Source organism: Petaurus breviceps, unplaced genomic scaffold (genome assembly GCF_028583685.1).
Source record: "Petaurus breviceps papuanus isolate PSGF00001 unplaced genomic scaffold, PetGlider_PUasm1.0 126, whole genome shotgun sequence".
In the NCBI taxonomy this organism is placed as follows: domain Eukaryota; kingdom Metazoa; phylum Chordata; class Mammalia; order Diprotodontia; family Petauridae; genus Petaurus; species Petaurus breviceps.
Genome location: NW_027185655.1, coordinates 8,745,146 through 8,761,104, shown reverse-complemented (window position 1 = coordinate 8,761,104; position 15,959 = coordinate 8,745,146). Strand labels below are relative to the sequence as shown.

The window sequence follows — 15,959 nt, the reverse complement described above, 5'->3', positions numbered from 1 at the left end:
TGTGCATAATGCATTTCTTTTTAACTCATTTGCCAAAATATGAAAATGCCCCACCTTCTGAGTAGTTCACAAAGACAACTGATGGGCATTAGAGAAGCTGGAAATTTACTAGCTTAATTTCTTCAAAAACCATATACAATGGAAGAGACTGGAATATGATTATCATGATTTATCTACATATCTTACTGAGAGATAGTTTTTTCAGCTATGACAGTCATAAAAATCAAGGGTTGAAGTAAACTGAACTTGGAATCAGATCTTCAAATTGCTATATCACAAAATATAAAACCAACATTAAGCAGATTTAACCACACTATTCTTATTATATATTATCAATAATATTTTAGTGAAAGCAAAGGAATTGGACCATTCATATATAAAATTACTTTTATAACATCATTACCTTATCCTTTAAAAAGATTTTTGCAATATACATATCAATATATATCTATTTGTTATCATTTTAATGCTAATTATATTTTATTTTATATATTATATATAATATAATATTTTAATAATAGCATTATTATTTATTAGCATTTCCTGATTCCATGCATTATTGATTATTGATCCCAACACCTGCCAACTAAATGACTCTCACAAAGGTGATCCAGCCTAGTTCAAGCATCAGGGCAACCTGAAGGAAAGATAGGAAGCACAAAGTGCCAGTCAAAGTGATCCACCAGCACCACCTTGACCACCATCTTCCCTTAGACCCTGATGGAAACAGCCCAAGAGTAATGGAAATATCAGTACTTCTAGCCCAGTGTCCCCAGTCATCCTGGGAATCAACCATTGGAGGGATACAACCCGGCAACTGCTCCTGCAGATACTAAAGCCAAAGTTAATGAAGACCAGAAAAAAAAAAAGCGTTATCACCTAATCCCTTGCCATTGTCAAATGGTTCAATATCAGTATCTGATAAAATGTTATAAGAGAAAATGGCATTTTTATTAGTAATGATTTCTTAAAGATTTCCCCAATTACATGTAAAAACTTTAACATTCCCTTTTTGAATATTGAATGCCAATTTCTCTCCCTCCCTCCCATTTCCCCCTCATTGAGAAGGTAAGCAGTGTGCCATAGACCACACAGGTGTAGACATGCAAAACACATTTACACATAAGTCAAAATTATGTTTAAAAAAGCCATTACTGTATGCTTTGTCAGTGTGCCTTAAGGACCACAGGGCCTTTCATCTGCCTGGTAGCTGACTTGGAGCTATGTGTTGTTTTCCCCATTGGAACGTAAGCTTCTTGAGAGCAGGAATTGTCTTACTTTTCTATTTGTAACCCCAGCACTTAGCACAATGCACATGGTAAGCACTTATAAATGCTTCAATTATTCACTGGTACAATAGTACATGAATATATTTTATAAATAAGCCAGGTGACATAGTAGCTAGAGTGTGGGAACTAGAGTCAGGAAAACCTGAGTTCAAATCTAGCCTCATATACTAGCTGTAAGGTCTTTGGGCAATTTCTCGTGACCTCTCTCTGTTTCAGATTCCTTGTCTGTAAATAAATAACAGCTACTGCCAGGTTGTTGGGAAAATGAAATGAGATAATATTTCCAAAATGCTTTACAAACCTTAAAGAACCATATAAATGCTAACTATTATCTATACATACATTGAAGGTCAGTTTTTTCTTTTTCCTGATAGAGCTATGTAAACAAATTTGGAAGACCACCAATACAGCTTATTTAATAAAGTACCTAAGTGGTTCTAAAATTAATAGGCCTCTATTCTCTTTCAGTTTACAAGTGAAGGAATAGAAACTCCTTGAAAACAGTTACTAATTTGTTTTTGCCTTGGTGTTGTCAAGATATTAGGAGACACCCTGCATTCCAGAGCTAAGGCCCAACAAGCAGACTGTGCTCTGAGCTTGGCATAACAATAATCCTTTGCGTTCACCCTCTTGCAAAATCCCATAATTATTGAGTTGCTTTGACTAGCATTGGGTGTTCCCTGAGCTCTGACTAATATTGGACAAGCTCGGACAAGTTCTGGTCGTGAAGCCCTGCTATGAATCATACCTGTCATATTGCTGCTGTTACCCCTCATTGTCAGGGCTACAATTCAATGGGGAGCCACTAGTATAAGTATTGTGATCTGCCTACTTTAAACTGCCCCCTCTACTCCCCGCACATGTGTCTGTGTCCTTGTTTGCAAGCCATTTCCCCTCACTTTGAAATTAAACTTCTGTTTGATTCCTGACTCTCCTGTAGATGTACTCATAGGATATGAAGGTTGGATTCTAAAGTCAGCTTGGAGAGTAAAAATACTACATAGTCCAAATCACCCTCTCCATGGCATTTCTATAAGGTGAATAGCCTTGGGCATCTTGGAATAATGTAGGTAAGGGAAGCCTGCACACCAGACAGGTACCTTGAGGATAAAGGGAGGTTATTAGGACTGGGTGGAGAAGGGAGGCTGGGCATCCTTGTTCCCTAAATGCTGCTCTGTCACCTTTTCTCTCCTCATTTCTCCATGTCTGCCCTCCTCTCCCTGTGCCCTTTAGGGCAGCATGGGCAGGGCAGAGGAAGAGACTTCAAAGTCCTCGGTATAGATTTTGGAATTGGGAGGATGGACAGAGAATTCATTCTCCCAGCACCTGATCACTCAGGTGTATCAAATGGTGGACAGAATCAGTGGCCCTATTTAAATAGTTATTTCTCTCTGTCTCTTTCTGTCATTCTGTCCCTGTCTCACTCTTCCTTGCCTCTTTTTTGCCCAATTCATATAGTTGAATTTTCCCAAATTAAAAGCACATATGATGTGACTCCATTTAATGAAGTCTAAAAACACATTACCTTCCTGGGTCACAATGCCACACTGTTTTCATAAAGTGAATTTTCAGTACATGAGCATCCTGAGTCTTTTTCGCATGAGCTACTTGACAATCACACCTCCATCCTCCACTTGAACCAGAGCACAAGACTTTATATTATTTGTATCAAACTTAATCTTCTTAGACTTGGTCCATCATTCTAGCCTGCCATAACATTTTTGGATCCTGGCCCTATCACTCCTAACACCAGTTATCTCTCCCAGTTTGGGGTTCTATGCAATTTTGACAAACATATCATTTATGCCATCATATAAGTGATGTGTAAAATTACTGAGTTTGACAGGACCAAAGATAGATCTGTGTAGCATGCCACTGGACAGCTCCCTTGAGGTTGACATGAAGCTACTAACCATTTTTCTTTGGATAAGGTCAACATATCAGTTCTGACTTTTCCTTTGTTGAGCCTGAGTGTTCCTATATTTTCAATTAGGTGGCAGAGTGAATAGAGCATTAGTCCTGGAGTCAGGAAGACCTGGGTTCAAATCCAGCCTCAGACACTTACTCTGTGACCCCAGACAAGTCACTTAATCACCTTTGCCTCAGTTTCCCCATCTTAAAATAAGCTAGAGAAGGAAATGGCAAACCACTCCAGTATCTTTGCCAAGAAAACCCCAAATGGAGTCAGGATGAGTTGGATATGTGAAAAAACTGAACAAGAAATAGATGTAATTTGAAATTTAAATTCATCTGATACTTAATAGCAGCTTTTATGATTATGTATCTTCTCAATGACTTTGTATTTATAGTAAGTACAGTTATAATTTTGTGGGTGTCCATTATTTGTCATTGAAAAGGGGACTTTGATCAGCAGAACTGTACTATGAAGATGTTGACTTATTTATATACATTTAAAAAGAAAAAACAAGAAATAAAGCTCAAGCTTAGGGACCAGAAAGAGCTATAGAGGCTTGTTTGCTTGTGTGCTCCTTATGGGGTCATAGATTTATAATGGGAATGGACCTCTGTCAGGAGCCGGCATCCTGTTAGTTTAGGTTTGTTTTTTGGATGAAATGAGGCACTCTTAAACTACTGAGAAGTTAATAAAAGGATATTGGCTTAACCTTAACATAGCACAGATATGCAACAAAGATCTGAGGCTTAGCTTCTCAGACACAGTCCTCCGGTCTCCATTAGGAATTCCATCTGTTCAGCAGGACAGGGTGTGATCTACAGATATGCACCAAATCAGAGGGGCCCAACCCCAGCGGGATAGATTCTATTATTTCCCAGGATAACCAGGAAGTCAGGTCAGTCAACACAGCCTGGAGTCTCCAGTAAACTGTTAACCAGGAAAACCCAGCTTGAGACTTGCCCCACCCTGGGACCAATAAACACTTGACTTTGTAGGCTTTTCCTAATGTAAGAAGGTCTTCAGAGAGGGAAAATCACCACCCTCAGTGAGAAGCTCCTGAGAATCTTTTTTTTTCTTTTTGGAGGGGGGAAGGCAGGGCAATTGGGGTTAAGTGACTTGCCCAAGGTCTGAGGCCATATTTGAACTCAGGTCCTCCAGGGCCAGTGCTCTATTCACTTCGCCACCTACCCACCCCCTCCTGAGAATCTTTTAGAGGATCTCCATGATTTAAATGTTTTCTGGCTTTTAATAAACAATCTACTAGCATTGTTGTTGTTTAGTTATTATTCAATATGTCTGACTCTTTGTGACCCCATTTGGGATTTTCTTGGCAAAAATACTAGTGGTTTGCTATTTCCTTCTCCAGTTCATTTTACAGACGAGGAAACTGAGGTAAACAGGGTTAAGTGACTTGCCCAGGGTCACACAGCTAGTAAGTGTCTGAGGTTGGATTTTAACTCAAGAAGAGGAGTCTTCCTGATTCCAGACCAGGCACTATCCATATGCCACCTAACTGCCCAATCTCCTAGCATAGGCAGTACTAAAGGCAAGAGAAATATATAGTCTTTCCCTGAAGACTCACCATAAAGAAAAAGAAGAAAGAAGAAAAGTGGAAGAGAACAAAAGTTAGGAATCCTTCACATTTCCTCCCCTATTCAGAAGAACTGAGTTACGGACCTCAACAATCTGATCCACAGGATGGGCAATGCCAATTCTTTGCAGTTCACAGTGGGTCTCCTAATCAAAGCAATGACAATGAGTCAGAGTAAGCCCTGCCTAGAACATCAGGGCCATTGCACAGATGATGATACTTCATACAATCAATGATCTTCATACTGCATCAAAGTCATCTGTAGTAAAGTGGCCAAGAACCGAAGTGCCTGGAATGTAACCTGACCAGAGATCTAATCTGATACAGAGGTTCTCTCACACATTTAGTAATCCCTGGCTCACTCATGAAAACTAGCCCTTCCCTGAGAGCCCTTTAGAGGCTCTGTGGTGTTGCTCTTTTTCCCCTGGGGCTAAATCAGGACCCTTTGAACTATCCAAGGATTCAGAATTACCACCAAGTAGGGAATATTTTTATTCTAGGTAATTACACATTCATTATACATATATAGAAACAGTGACACTTCTCCCATGCAAGATATCTTACAACAATATCACCACTTGGTTCCTCAAGCCCAAACTGGGAATGAATTACTTGAACCATCCCAGAGAAAAGGAAGCCTGCCAACTTAGGAGGCTGTGAGCTATTTTTCTAAAGTTTATGAAGCTGAGGGGCAAAGATCTTGAGGACAATGTAGCTTTGCACTACAGAAGAAATAAGGAAGAGTCAGTTGGAACTTTGTTTAAAAGCATTCTATTCTTATCAGGTACCTCTTCCTGGAGATAATCCAAGAAACCACCAGACCAAAGAGCCCTTCCACTTACTAGGGTAGAATTGATTTGTCACAGATATGGCTTCTGGGAGGTTGGACACATGACCTGAGCAGTCATTTATGCATGACGAAGAATCTGCTGATTAACAGGAACATATCTTTTGTTCTGAAATGGGAGAGTGCCATTTTCCCAGATGGGAACAGGTTGAGGACAACTTGGGTTAGGTTGGTGTTCCAAATGGCAAAAGGAGCCCATTTATGTCTTATCCTACACTCAGCAAAATATGGCATCACCACCCTAATATCCATATTAACAATGGACCACTCCCCAATCTCTGCTGTTCTTGTGATATCAGGGCAGTCATGTCATTTAGCATATGATGTTCCTGACAGGAGCTGACATTCCCCATAAACAATTACATACAGTGAGAGACACTGGCAAAATTCCTTCATTGGTCTTGACCCCAAAGAGAACTTTTGATTGTTTGCTTTGCCAGACCCATGACCACTCCCCTCCATAAAGCAATGTGATAAAGATCTTCTGTATAGCACCCCTCAAGATTCTCTCATATGCCAGCTTTATAGCCTGGAACTCTGCCCACTGGAAGGAAATGCTAGAACTCAGCTAGTAGAGGAGGCAGTGTTCTAGATCCTGGACTGGAAGTCTAGGTCTCTGTCATAGTTGCAACCCTATGATGAACACTAACACCAGAGGGACCCAAGCAAACATGATTTTGAATGGCCCATTTCCATTTAGCAATAGCAGACTCTTCTGCCCTACCCATCTTGTTAAAGGGATGATCTTTCATCACCTAACCTATAATAGACAATTCTGGACAAAGGTTAATTGTATTACCCTGAATCATCTCTTTAGGAACACCTAGGGCCCAGTAATAGGTAAGCAACTGAGAAGCTGCAGGTTCAGAAGTCTAACAGTTGCTTAACTTGGCCACCCATTGGAGCCTACCAAAGACACTACTCAGCCTTCCACTGCATATTTTTAGAGATTGAGACCTCCAAAAACATGTGCCTTGTAGGGTCATTAAAGTCCCCAGGGGAGACAACATGGGCTGGTTTTCTTTCAATTTTCCAAGTTGTAGCCTATTCTGGCCCCCACTTAAAGGAGACAGACTTGAAAGTGCTTCAGAAAATGGAGACCATCAAGATACTCAGATTGGGAATCTGGCTTCTCTAAAAACTGTAGAGTCCAAAGGGTCTCTGGGTTTCCTTCTTAACAAAACAGTAGAGTCAATAGCTTATTTTGGATTGTACCTAGATTCCTGTTTCAGTCTTCCATTGTATTCCCCCAAGCTTAACTTTGTAGACCAGATACTGAATATTCTTGGGGTTGATTTCCCACACCCTTGTCCCTCACAGGCACCACCATTAGATCTAGGGTCTTTCCCAGTGTGGGCTCATCTAACTCGGTCAACATATCACCAATGTTATGGTCTTCATCAGTGCTCTAAGGAAGGGAAGGTACTCATTCAAGTCTCTGCCCACTATAATGTGGCAATAAGAGGGAGAATTCAGGTAGCTGTGGGGCAAGGATGGTGAAGGTATATGGGACTCTTTTTAAGATCAAAGCAACCTGCTTCTAACTAGTTTCAGCCACAAGAACAGAGAAACAAGCATTGGTGAGATCAATAACCCTATACTACTCACCTGAGCCTGGGCTGCAACATTGACAAGGCCAAAAACAACTGCACTAGTTAGGCTTGATGACTTTGTTCAGCTCCCCATACTTCACTGGAAGGTGCCACCTGCCTTCCTAATGAGCAACATAGTGTCATTGTAAGGGGAGCTGGGTTTAATAAAGTATTCTAGCTTCCTTCTTCTCCATCACTAGAGGAGAGATATCCTGCAGTCCCTTGGGGGCCCAGTATTGTTTCATGCTAACTATATGGGATGATGGTGGTTTCCATTTGATCCAACCTATGGTAACAGCCATAGAGGAAGATGGAAGGGTCCGAATTCCCAAGATTCCATAATATAGTTATCCTTTCCACTCTCCCTGTTGAGGTTTCTATATATATCTTGGGTTGGCATAAGAAATTAAGGGAGAATTTTCTGGGAGTTTTGGAGAGGCCACAGACAACAAAGGATGGTCAGTAGATGACACAGAAAAAAATTAGAAACTCAAATGCATAAAATAGATGTATAGTATTGTACAATATCAGCATGTTTTGTTTTTAATATCACAAATATACTCAACTTTTTAAAAGTTGCAATTTCAAATTTTTTTCTTTCTCATACAATATCTTTATTGAACATTGACTTACATATAGCCTATAACCAAATACTTAATGCAGATTTTACGCTAACGTACTGTAAATACCCCATAAAAGAAAAAGAAAAAAAATTCAAAGAGAGGGTCAAAATTTTTTATTCAGATTTTCCAGATAGAGGGGGTGCTGGGCCCCTAACCCCTTCAAAGTGGAAGATAATGGTATTCTTTTCCTCCAGTGATCTGCTCTCTATGACTTCCAAGAATAGTCCACATAGGACAGGGGGTTAACAGGATACCTTAGGCTTAGGTGAGGTTAAAGGGTCCTTAATATCCTTGTGCCAAATTTCTCTATGCATATATTTTACCAGTATCCCATGGGCTGGTCAACATTTATTTTTTAAATCAACCTTGTGTTTCAGGAGTCATGCTCAAAGTTTCCTCCAAGATCTCATTTTTCTCCAAGCCTATGAGGGTGGTGGAGGTACTCCCCTCATTTTATATGAAGGAAGAAGAGAGAATATAATAGGATGATATAGGGGTCCAGAGGAATGAGACTGGGCTTGAACTGAAAACATAAGCAGAAAAAGTGGACCTAAAAAAGAAAAAGGGATGAAGTTCAATAAAGATACAAATTAGAGGGGAAAACCATTAAGGCAAGGATTGTGAGCTTTTTTGCGTTGTGGATTCCTTCAGCAGACCAGGGAAGCCTGTGGACTCCTTCTCCGAATAAATTTTTTAAATGCATAAAATATAATACATAGTATTATAATGGAAACCAATTATATTGAAATAGTTACCTATCTATCATCTTCTCCATCTAACAATCAATCAATCATAACGATCCATGTTCATAGAACTCAGGTTAAGAACCCCTGAATTAAAGTAAGATGAACAAAGAGATACACTAAGGAAGGCAGTTCAGGTAATATACTGTGCTCATTAAAAGGAGTGCAAGATCTCAAATATTAAAAAAAATAGAAATCAAGGGAAAGAGTAGCAGGGTGACAAAAAGTACTATAAAACCAATAGTCACGAGGAAAAGTTAAGTTGTAAAGACATAACAGAAGAGAAAAAAAGTGCAGCTATCCATAAATGCATAAAAATGAACTTCATGAATATGTAATCATTAAGGTTTACTATGTTAAAGCCTAAAGGGATTTTAGAGACAACTTAAGCCAACTCCCCCATTGTGGGGAAGAGGAATGATAAAGCCTGGATTGGAATCCTGGTTTTCTAGCTCCAGACCCAAATAAAGTGAGCTTCCCGGTGCCGGGTTTTGGTTAGGAGATTACTGCCATGTTTGGAATGCTGAAGCTAAGTGAGACTATTTGGGGGGAAGGGGGAAAGCTCCAAACTCCCTACCTTGACAAATACAATTTTGAAAGCGAAGAAACAAAGGCCCAGAGGAATGAATGAATGGAAAGGTTTACTATGTACCAGGAAATGCAGAAAATAATTTAACAAGGCATAAGTTAAAAAAAAAAACTGATCTGCTTTCTCTTTCTATATCTATATATATGAAGCAAGACAATCTGTTTTTATTCTGAATCATCCGTTTCATGTTCTCTTTAACTTTATAATCAATCATGGTAGTTATTATTCAGTCCTAGGTGTGATTCTCTTCCTTCCCCCCCCCCACTCTTTCTTTCCTCCCTCCCTTCTTTCCCTCCTTCCGACCATAGTAAAGAAGAAAACCAATCCGGCAAAGAGACACAGTTGTTAGCATATATAAATTATCAGTCCAGACAGAGGATCACTGGGGAAGTAAGCGAAAGGAGCAGGTAATCTCATTACAAAGATAGTATCTGCATATCAAGAGCGGCTTGATACAGGTCTAAAGTGACTGATACATCAATCTTGCCTGAGGGATCCAGAAATCCTTCTTTACCCTTCCCCCGCCGGAATCCCTAAGAAATGCGCCTAGTGGAGAGACTAGCCGGATATCTCGGTAAACTGGTCCTTTCCCCTTTCACTGGCAGGCAGACTTCATACATAACTTAATGACTGGCTCTCTCTCTCTCTCTCTCTCTCTCTCTCCCCTCCCCCCAGGGCTGCGTCTGGCTGGGAGGACCCCAGCGGTCAGCCACCTTCCAGGGGGGCGGGGCTCCTCCCGCCCGTCGCCGCCCCCTCCTCTCACCTCACCTGCGGCCGCACTCTCGGCCAGCTCACACGGGTTTGACTCATCTTGCATGGAGGGGTGGGGGCAGAAACCGAGAGCCGAAGGCGGGCGAGCCAGCCCTTCCCCCAGTGCCAGGGAGGAGGAGCCCAGAGGGTTCAGGTGAAACCGCGCACGCACCACCCAGCCCCGCCGAGGTGGCCGCCCAGGACGGCCAGACCCGCGCACGGGCTGCCCCGAGGCCAACCCCTGGAGGGGGCGGGAGGGAGCCCTGGCGCGTCCCCCGGCCCGGGGCCGGGGTGCTTCCAGCTGATGGACGGCGGCGGGCCTGCCCCCAGGAGCAGGTGACACGCACCGGCGCCCGCCCGGGCGGGAGCCAGGCAGCGGGAGGAGGAAGATGGCCCAGGAGCTGAGCCAGGAGGAGCTGCTGGACTTCCTGTGCCAGGCCGGGGGCAGGGTGACCAACGCCGCCTTGCTGGGCCACTTCAAGGGTTTCCTCCGAGACCCCGGCGCGGCCCCGGGCCAGCTGCAGCAGCGCCGTGAGCTCTTCAAGAGCCTTGTCAACTCGGTGGCCGCCGTGCGCCAGGACCCCGACGGCACCAAGTGCGTGGTGCTCAAGAAGAGGTACCGGGACCTTGTAGGGGAGGAGGGGCTGCGCGGGCCCCGTGGCGACCCCCAGCCCACTGCCCCCCCGCAGCAGCAGCAGCTGAAGCCGCCGCGCCCCCCGGGAGCCGCGACCGCCTCCCCAGGCAGCAGGCGGCGGGCGCCACGGCAGCGGCAGCAGCAGCAGCCCCAGTCCCCGCAGCGACAGCCCCAGCCCCAGCCCCAAGCCCAGTCTCAGCAGCAACAGCCCCAGCCCCAGCAATCCCAGCCCCAGTTCCAACCCCAACCCCAGCCTCGGCGGGCCAGGAGGCAGCCTCGGGACAAGGAACCAGAAACTGGGCCGGCAGGTGCAGGAGCCACAGCCCCGGAAATAGAGTGCAATGGACTCTCGGCCAGGTCTGGGGATGCTCTAGAGTCCCCCGAAAAGGGGAGAGACCCTGGGAGGCTGGGGGAGGCAGCCGCCGCAGGCCCTTCACCCCAGGCTAGGGGCTTGGCTGCTGCAGGGGCTCAAGGCGATGGGCGGCAGCATGGCCAGGATAGCCCTTGGACTGGCCCCACAGAGCCACACCTCCTCTCTCATGGGAGCCCTCCCTTGGAAGAGCTGCAGGTCCTGGAGCCCAGCTCAGCGGGACCACTCCAAGGCACACCGAATTCTAGCTCGGGCTCATCCACCAAGCCCCCACCTTTGGCCATGGAAACCTTCAGGGCATCAGGGACTAGCCCTTCCTTGGCATCACTTGCTTTCGCTGGGGATGGGTCAGAACTATTGACCCTTGGTGGACCACATTCCTATGCAGCCCAGCAGCAGCAACGCACCAGAGAGTGGGTGGCTAACCACTCCCAGGCCTCCCCAGGCAGTGTTGCAGAAGGGACACAGCTAGGTGTCAGCCGGTTTTGGTGTGTGCTACCTGAGAATTTTGTCCAGCTGCCCTACAGTCGGGGGGGCCCAGCCTCAGAGAGGCTGCCACCTTCTCTCCCTGCCTCCCCTCCTCCCCTAACTGCTGGGTCTTCAGTTTTCCGGAGTATCCGCTGTCAGCTGGACCTCCAGGATCTGGAGAACTTTGTGGAAGAGGACAGCCATGACAGTGAGGAGAGTACCAGTGGCCCAAGGGAGTCTCCGGGGGAGTTGGAGGAAGCCCCAAAGGTTCCCTTAGAAAACAGAGCCCAGGAAAAACTTAGGACCCCAGGTGGGCATTTAATCAAATCTCAGCAGGAAACTTCTCTCAATAAATCCCAGGGACCCATATTTAGAAGTAGTTACTCCCTTCAACTTTTCCCAGCAAAAGTTAATGGTCCTGTTGTAATGGCAGCCAAAACATCCAGGGAGTCTTCCAGCCTGCCTCAAGACCCTGTGCCCTGGCCATCTACCAGGTTAAAGAGATCTCTGAGGAGAAGTTCCAGGGCAGGAAGGGACAAAATATCTTCCTCTGATGAGGAGTTGCTCAATGAGGACTTAGCAAAGAGGAATCGTCGGCCGCCCCGATCCAGAAAGTTATCTAGGGCGGGAGCAGTGCCCTGTCCAAAGGTGGATACCCCTTTGACCCTAAAGCCAACAGTTCCCAAGACCGAGGTGGAGCAAAGACTAGCAGATGGCTTTTGGGTTCCCCCTGGGGATGTGTCTTCTGTCTTAGTTTCACTCAGACCTTCTGTACACAAGTCCTCTTTAGTGCCCCTGGACTCCCGGGAGCATGAATGGATTGTGAGACTAGCCAGTGGCTCATGGAGACAGGCACTAATTCTGTTTTGGGAAGACCCACAGCTGGCTCTTCGAAAAGACTTTTTGACTGGGTATACTGCATTACACTGGATTGCCAAACATGGTGCCCTCCAGGCCCTTCAGGAATTGGTCAGGGGGGCCCAAAAGACAGGGATCATCCTTGATGTGAATGTGAGGTCCAGCTGTGGGTATACCCCACTGCACCTTGCTGCCCTCCATGGGCACCAGGGTATGATCAAACTTCTGGTGCAGAATCTGGAGTCTCGAGTGAATGTACGGGACAGTAGTGGGAAGAAACCTTGGCAGTATTTGAAGAGCAATACCACTGGGGAGATATGGCAGCTTCTTGGTGCCCCTAGGGGGAAGCCCATTTTCCCAGTTCATTCCTTAGTTAGTTCTCCCCCCACCAGGAAGGCCAAGAGCCACGATGTATCAAGGAACATAAGCAGAAAGACCTCCCTTGCCGCATTACTCAAAAGTCAGCACAGCAGATGGAAAATGGCCCACCAGTATGACAAATTCCGAACAACAGGGGAGAGAGATGAATATAGTGACTAAATTGCCCCTGGCTCAAATGCCCAGAGACATTTTGATCTGGAGTTACCCTGTGCACAAACTCCACACTCTGCCAAGATCAGAGTCCCTTCTGGTTTACAGGATTCAAGATGAATTGCTGGGGAATGGGGTAGGTCAATGAGGAGAATTAGCTAATTTAGAAGGCACATCTCTCTAGACTTGTGTTAGTAACTGCCAGAAGTTGCTAGTGCTGCTACTTTCTTAAGCATGAATGGCAGAAGTGGGGCCAAGGTAGAAATCTGGATCTTGGCACAGACTCTCCTTTATTTCCACTGATCAAAGTATCAGGCTCTTGAGCAGATGCCCCAACAGGAGAGCCAATAAGGCACTCAGGGCTCAGAGACTTCCACTGTGGTTCAGCACATTTTTGTTCAGTGCCATACCCTCTCCCCCTTAGCCTTTATAATCAATCTTTCCCAAAAGTTTTGGGAAGGCACAGAAAATACCATATTTCAAAAATCATCATTGGCTTTTATTTTGTGTAGTTTGGGAAAAATCCAGCCTATGTATGGAAAAGAGGAAGTAGGTCCAAATTCCCTCCACCTCCAACCCCCAGTATTTTGTTCTTTCTGCAATTCCAGGTTGTGGATATAAGAGGAGATTGATGACTATTTGGAGAATCATTTCTCTGACCCTTTTGATCCCCCCCCCCCAATGTTGGCATTCTGCTGAAGCCTGTGGGCCCCTTCTTGGAATAATATTTTTAAATAATTGAAGGAAATGCTGAATTTTGAAGGTTAATGAAAATAAAGTTGTATTTTTTTCCCCATCCAAGTTCACAGACCTCCCTTCCTTGAGGAGTCATAGATCACCACCACTTTTAGATTAAGTGAATAGGATTGCTGATAAAATAGTTGAAAGAGATCTAATCATGATCTCCTACCCCAAAGTGCCCCCCCCATGCAATGAGTTCCTGATTATAGTGGGTACTGAATAATTGAGAGTTAAAGCCTTATCCACATGGGGGGAGGGGGGGAAGGAAATGCAATTTCTGGAGCTGCTAGCAAAAAAACTAATTTGCACTAAATATGTGTCTAGTGAAGATTGTTTTGATGGAAGCACATCATATCAGATCTATTCTAGGAAATAATAGTTAGTCTGTGTACCTTATTATGGGACAGAAAGATTTCAGGTCATAAATGGAAAGAATGACTAGAAACAATATAATTCTATGCAAAAAACCAAACACCCAACCCAAACAATTCTAAATGAATGGCAGAAGGGAATGTTAATTTTATTCAGCAGTCTTTTAATGGACAGTGGCAATAAAGCAGTATTTTAAATGATGTTTTTGTTTCATTTATGTTTAAGTTCAATCACCATTAGAAGCAATAAAAGTTTTGTCATTTAGAATTGAGAAGTATTTAGTACATTTTCCTTTCTATGCCCTGTTTCTCATAGTAGATTATAAAATTCTTTGAGGGTAGGGAATGTCTGTCTTTGTGGCTCCCAAAGCTAGGGCTCAGTGTGTTATTAAGCACCTAATGTATGCCAGGCACTAAGCATCAGTGATACAAAGAAAGGTGAAGACAGGATCCCAGCCCTTATGGCACTCAGCCTAAAGGGGGCCACAAGATATACGACATGTAGATGGAAGGCTCTAGCAGTAAGGGAGATCAAGATCTGCTGCAGAAGGTGGGATTTGAACTGTCTTGAGAAAAGCCAGCTGGGGTAGGGGAGGAGGGAGAGTATTCTGGGCATGGGGGGGCAAGTCAGTAAAAAGGCATGAAGTTTGGATAATGTATGGGGGGAGTAAAATGTAGAAATGCTAGAAAGATGGGAAGGGAAAGGTACATAATAACAGGGAAGTCAAGAGATTTATTGAAAACTCAGTAAGGAAGGAAAGAAACATACATTTATTAATCACTTGCTATATGCCAGGCACGGTGCTCATTGTTCTACAAATATTTGATCCTCACAACAACCTTGTGAGGCAAATGCTATTATTATCCCCATTTTACAGTTGAGGAAATTGAAGCAGACAGTTAAATGACTTGCCAGTCACACAGCTACTAAATGTTGGAGGTAAGATCTGAACTCAGGTCTTCCTGGCTTAGTCACACAGTTTGAGCATCAGTTTCAATGTGTTAGTTGGACCAGTAAGATGGCTAAGCCTCCTTCCACCTTTGGGATTCCCATTAGTTGGGTTGAGAAAGGACTTCTTGTAGATTGTAAAAGCTTTACTGACATGTGTTCATGCTCCCAAACCAGACTTATTGGTTCTGCCACATTCTTGTCTTCTTCAGGGCCTGATTTATTGCTAGCACTTGTATTAGTTGGTTACTGCCTTCTTTAGGGAATAGGACTTGGTCTCATATTTGGACCAAAAATCTAGTTAGGTCTCTTCTACTCCCTGGCCATCATATTCTCTCTCTGTCTCTCCACCTCTGTCTGTCTGTCTCAGATAGTGTCTGAGGTCAGATTTGAACTCAGTTCCTCCCTTCCTGACTCCAGGTCTAGCTGCCTCTTCTGGTCAAGTAGTCTTACAAATACTTGCTTTTTGTCAGAAAATGATCTAGTCCAAGTAAGAGGGTGTATGTAGATGGTTCAATCAAAGATTTACTCCTAGAAAAACAACTAAAAACTGCCCTACTAACAATCAACTAGTGTCAATGTTTTTTCTATTTCAACATCTTTACTACTAAACATTATGCTTTCTGCCAGCCCCCTATTCCATTCACAGAGTTCCAGTTTTGTAGTATTTGGACATTTGATGCAAATCAATTGGATCAAATATAAAGAACCCAAGAGATGCAGGCTCTTTTCCAGCTATAAAAATATGTCTTTAGATAGTTTCATGACTATGATGATGCTGGTCTGGGTTCATGGTACCAGTAGTTCAAGCTTTTTAGGTTCAAAGTCTGTAAGGCTATTTGGCCTTTTTTAAATGGAAAAAGAAGAGGATTTGTCTACTAATAATGCAAATCTGCTTCATAGTCTTGGATGGCAACATTAAAATATGCACAGATGTTTGTTTTAGAAACAAAGTAGGAAGACAAAAGGGCTGAATTTGATTTTTCTTTGAATCAGGTCTGGCTGTTAGGGAGTGAAAGAAGGGCTAACACCTTAATTTTGTTACTGATTAGTGGTTCTGGTAAGGATTTTTTTTTGAGGGGGGGGAGGAAGATAGGT

At 43.9% G+C, this 15,959-nt stretch overlaps 1 protein-coding gene across 1 annotated transcript; it reads left to right on the top strand.

The window, feature by feature from the left end:
* The first annotated feature begins 10,277 nt into the window (after positions 1 to 10,277).
* SOWAHB (sosondowah ankyrin repeat domain family member B) lies at positions 10,278 to 14,180 on the top strand. The gene has a single exon (XM_069092632.1). It carries the CDS (start codon positions 10,329 to 10,331, stop codon positions 12,807 to 12,809), a length of 2,481 nt encoding a protein of 826 aa, XP_068948733.1. The 5' UTR covers positions 10,278 to 10,328; the 3' UTR covers positions 12,810 to 14,180.
* Positions 14,181 to 15,959: the final 1,779 nt, after the last annotated feature.

Coding starts and splice junctions, on each gene's coding strand:
- SOWAHB (XM_069092632.1), top strand. CDS start 10,329: ATGGCCCAGGAGCTGAGCCAGGAGGAGCTGCTGGACTTCCTGTGCCAG.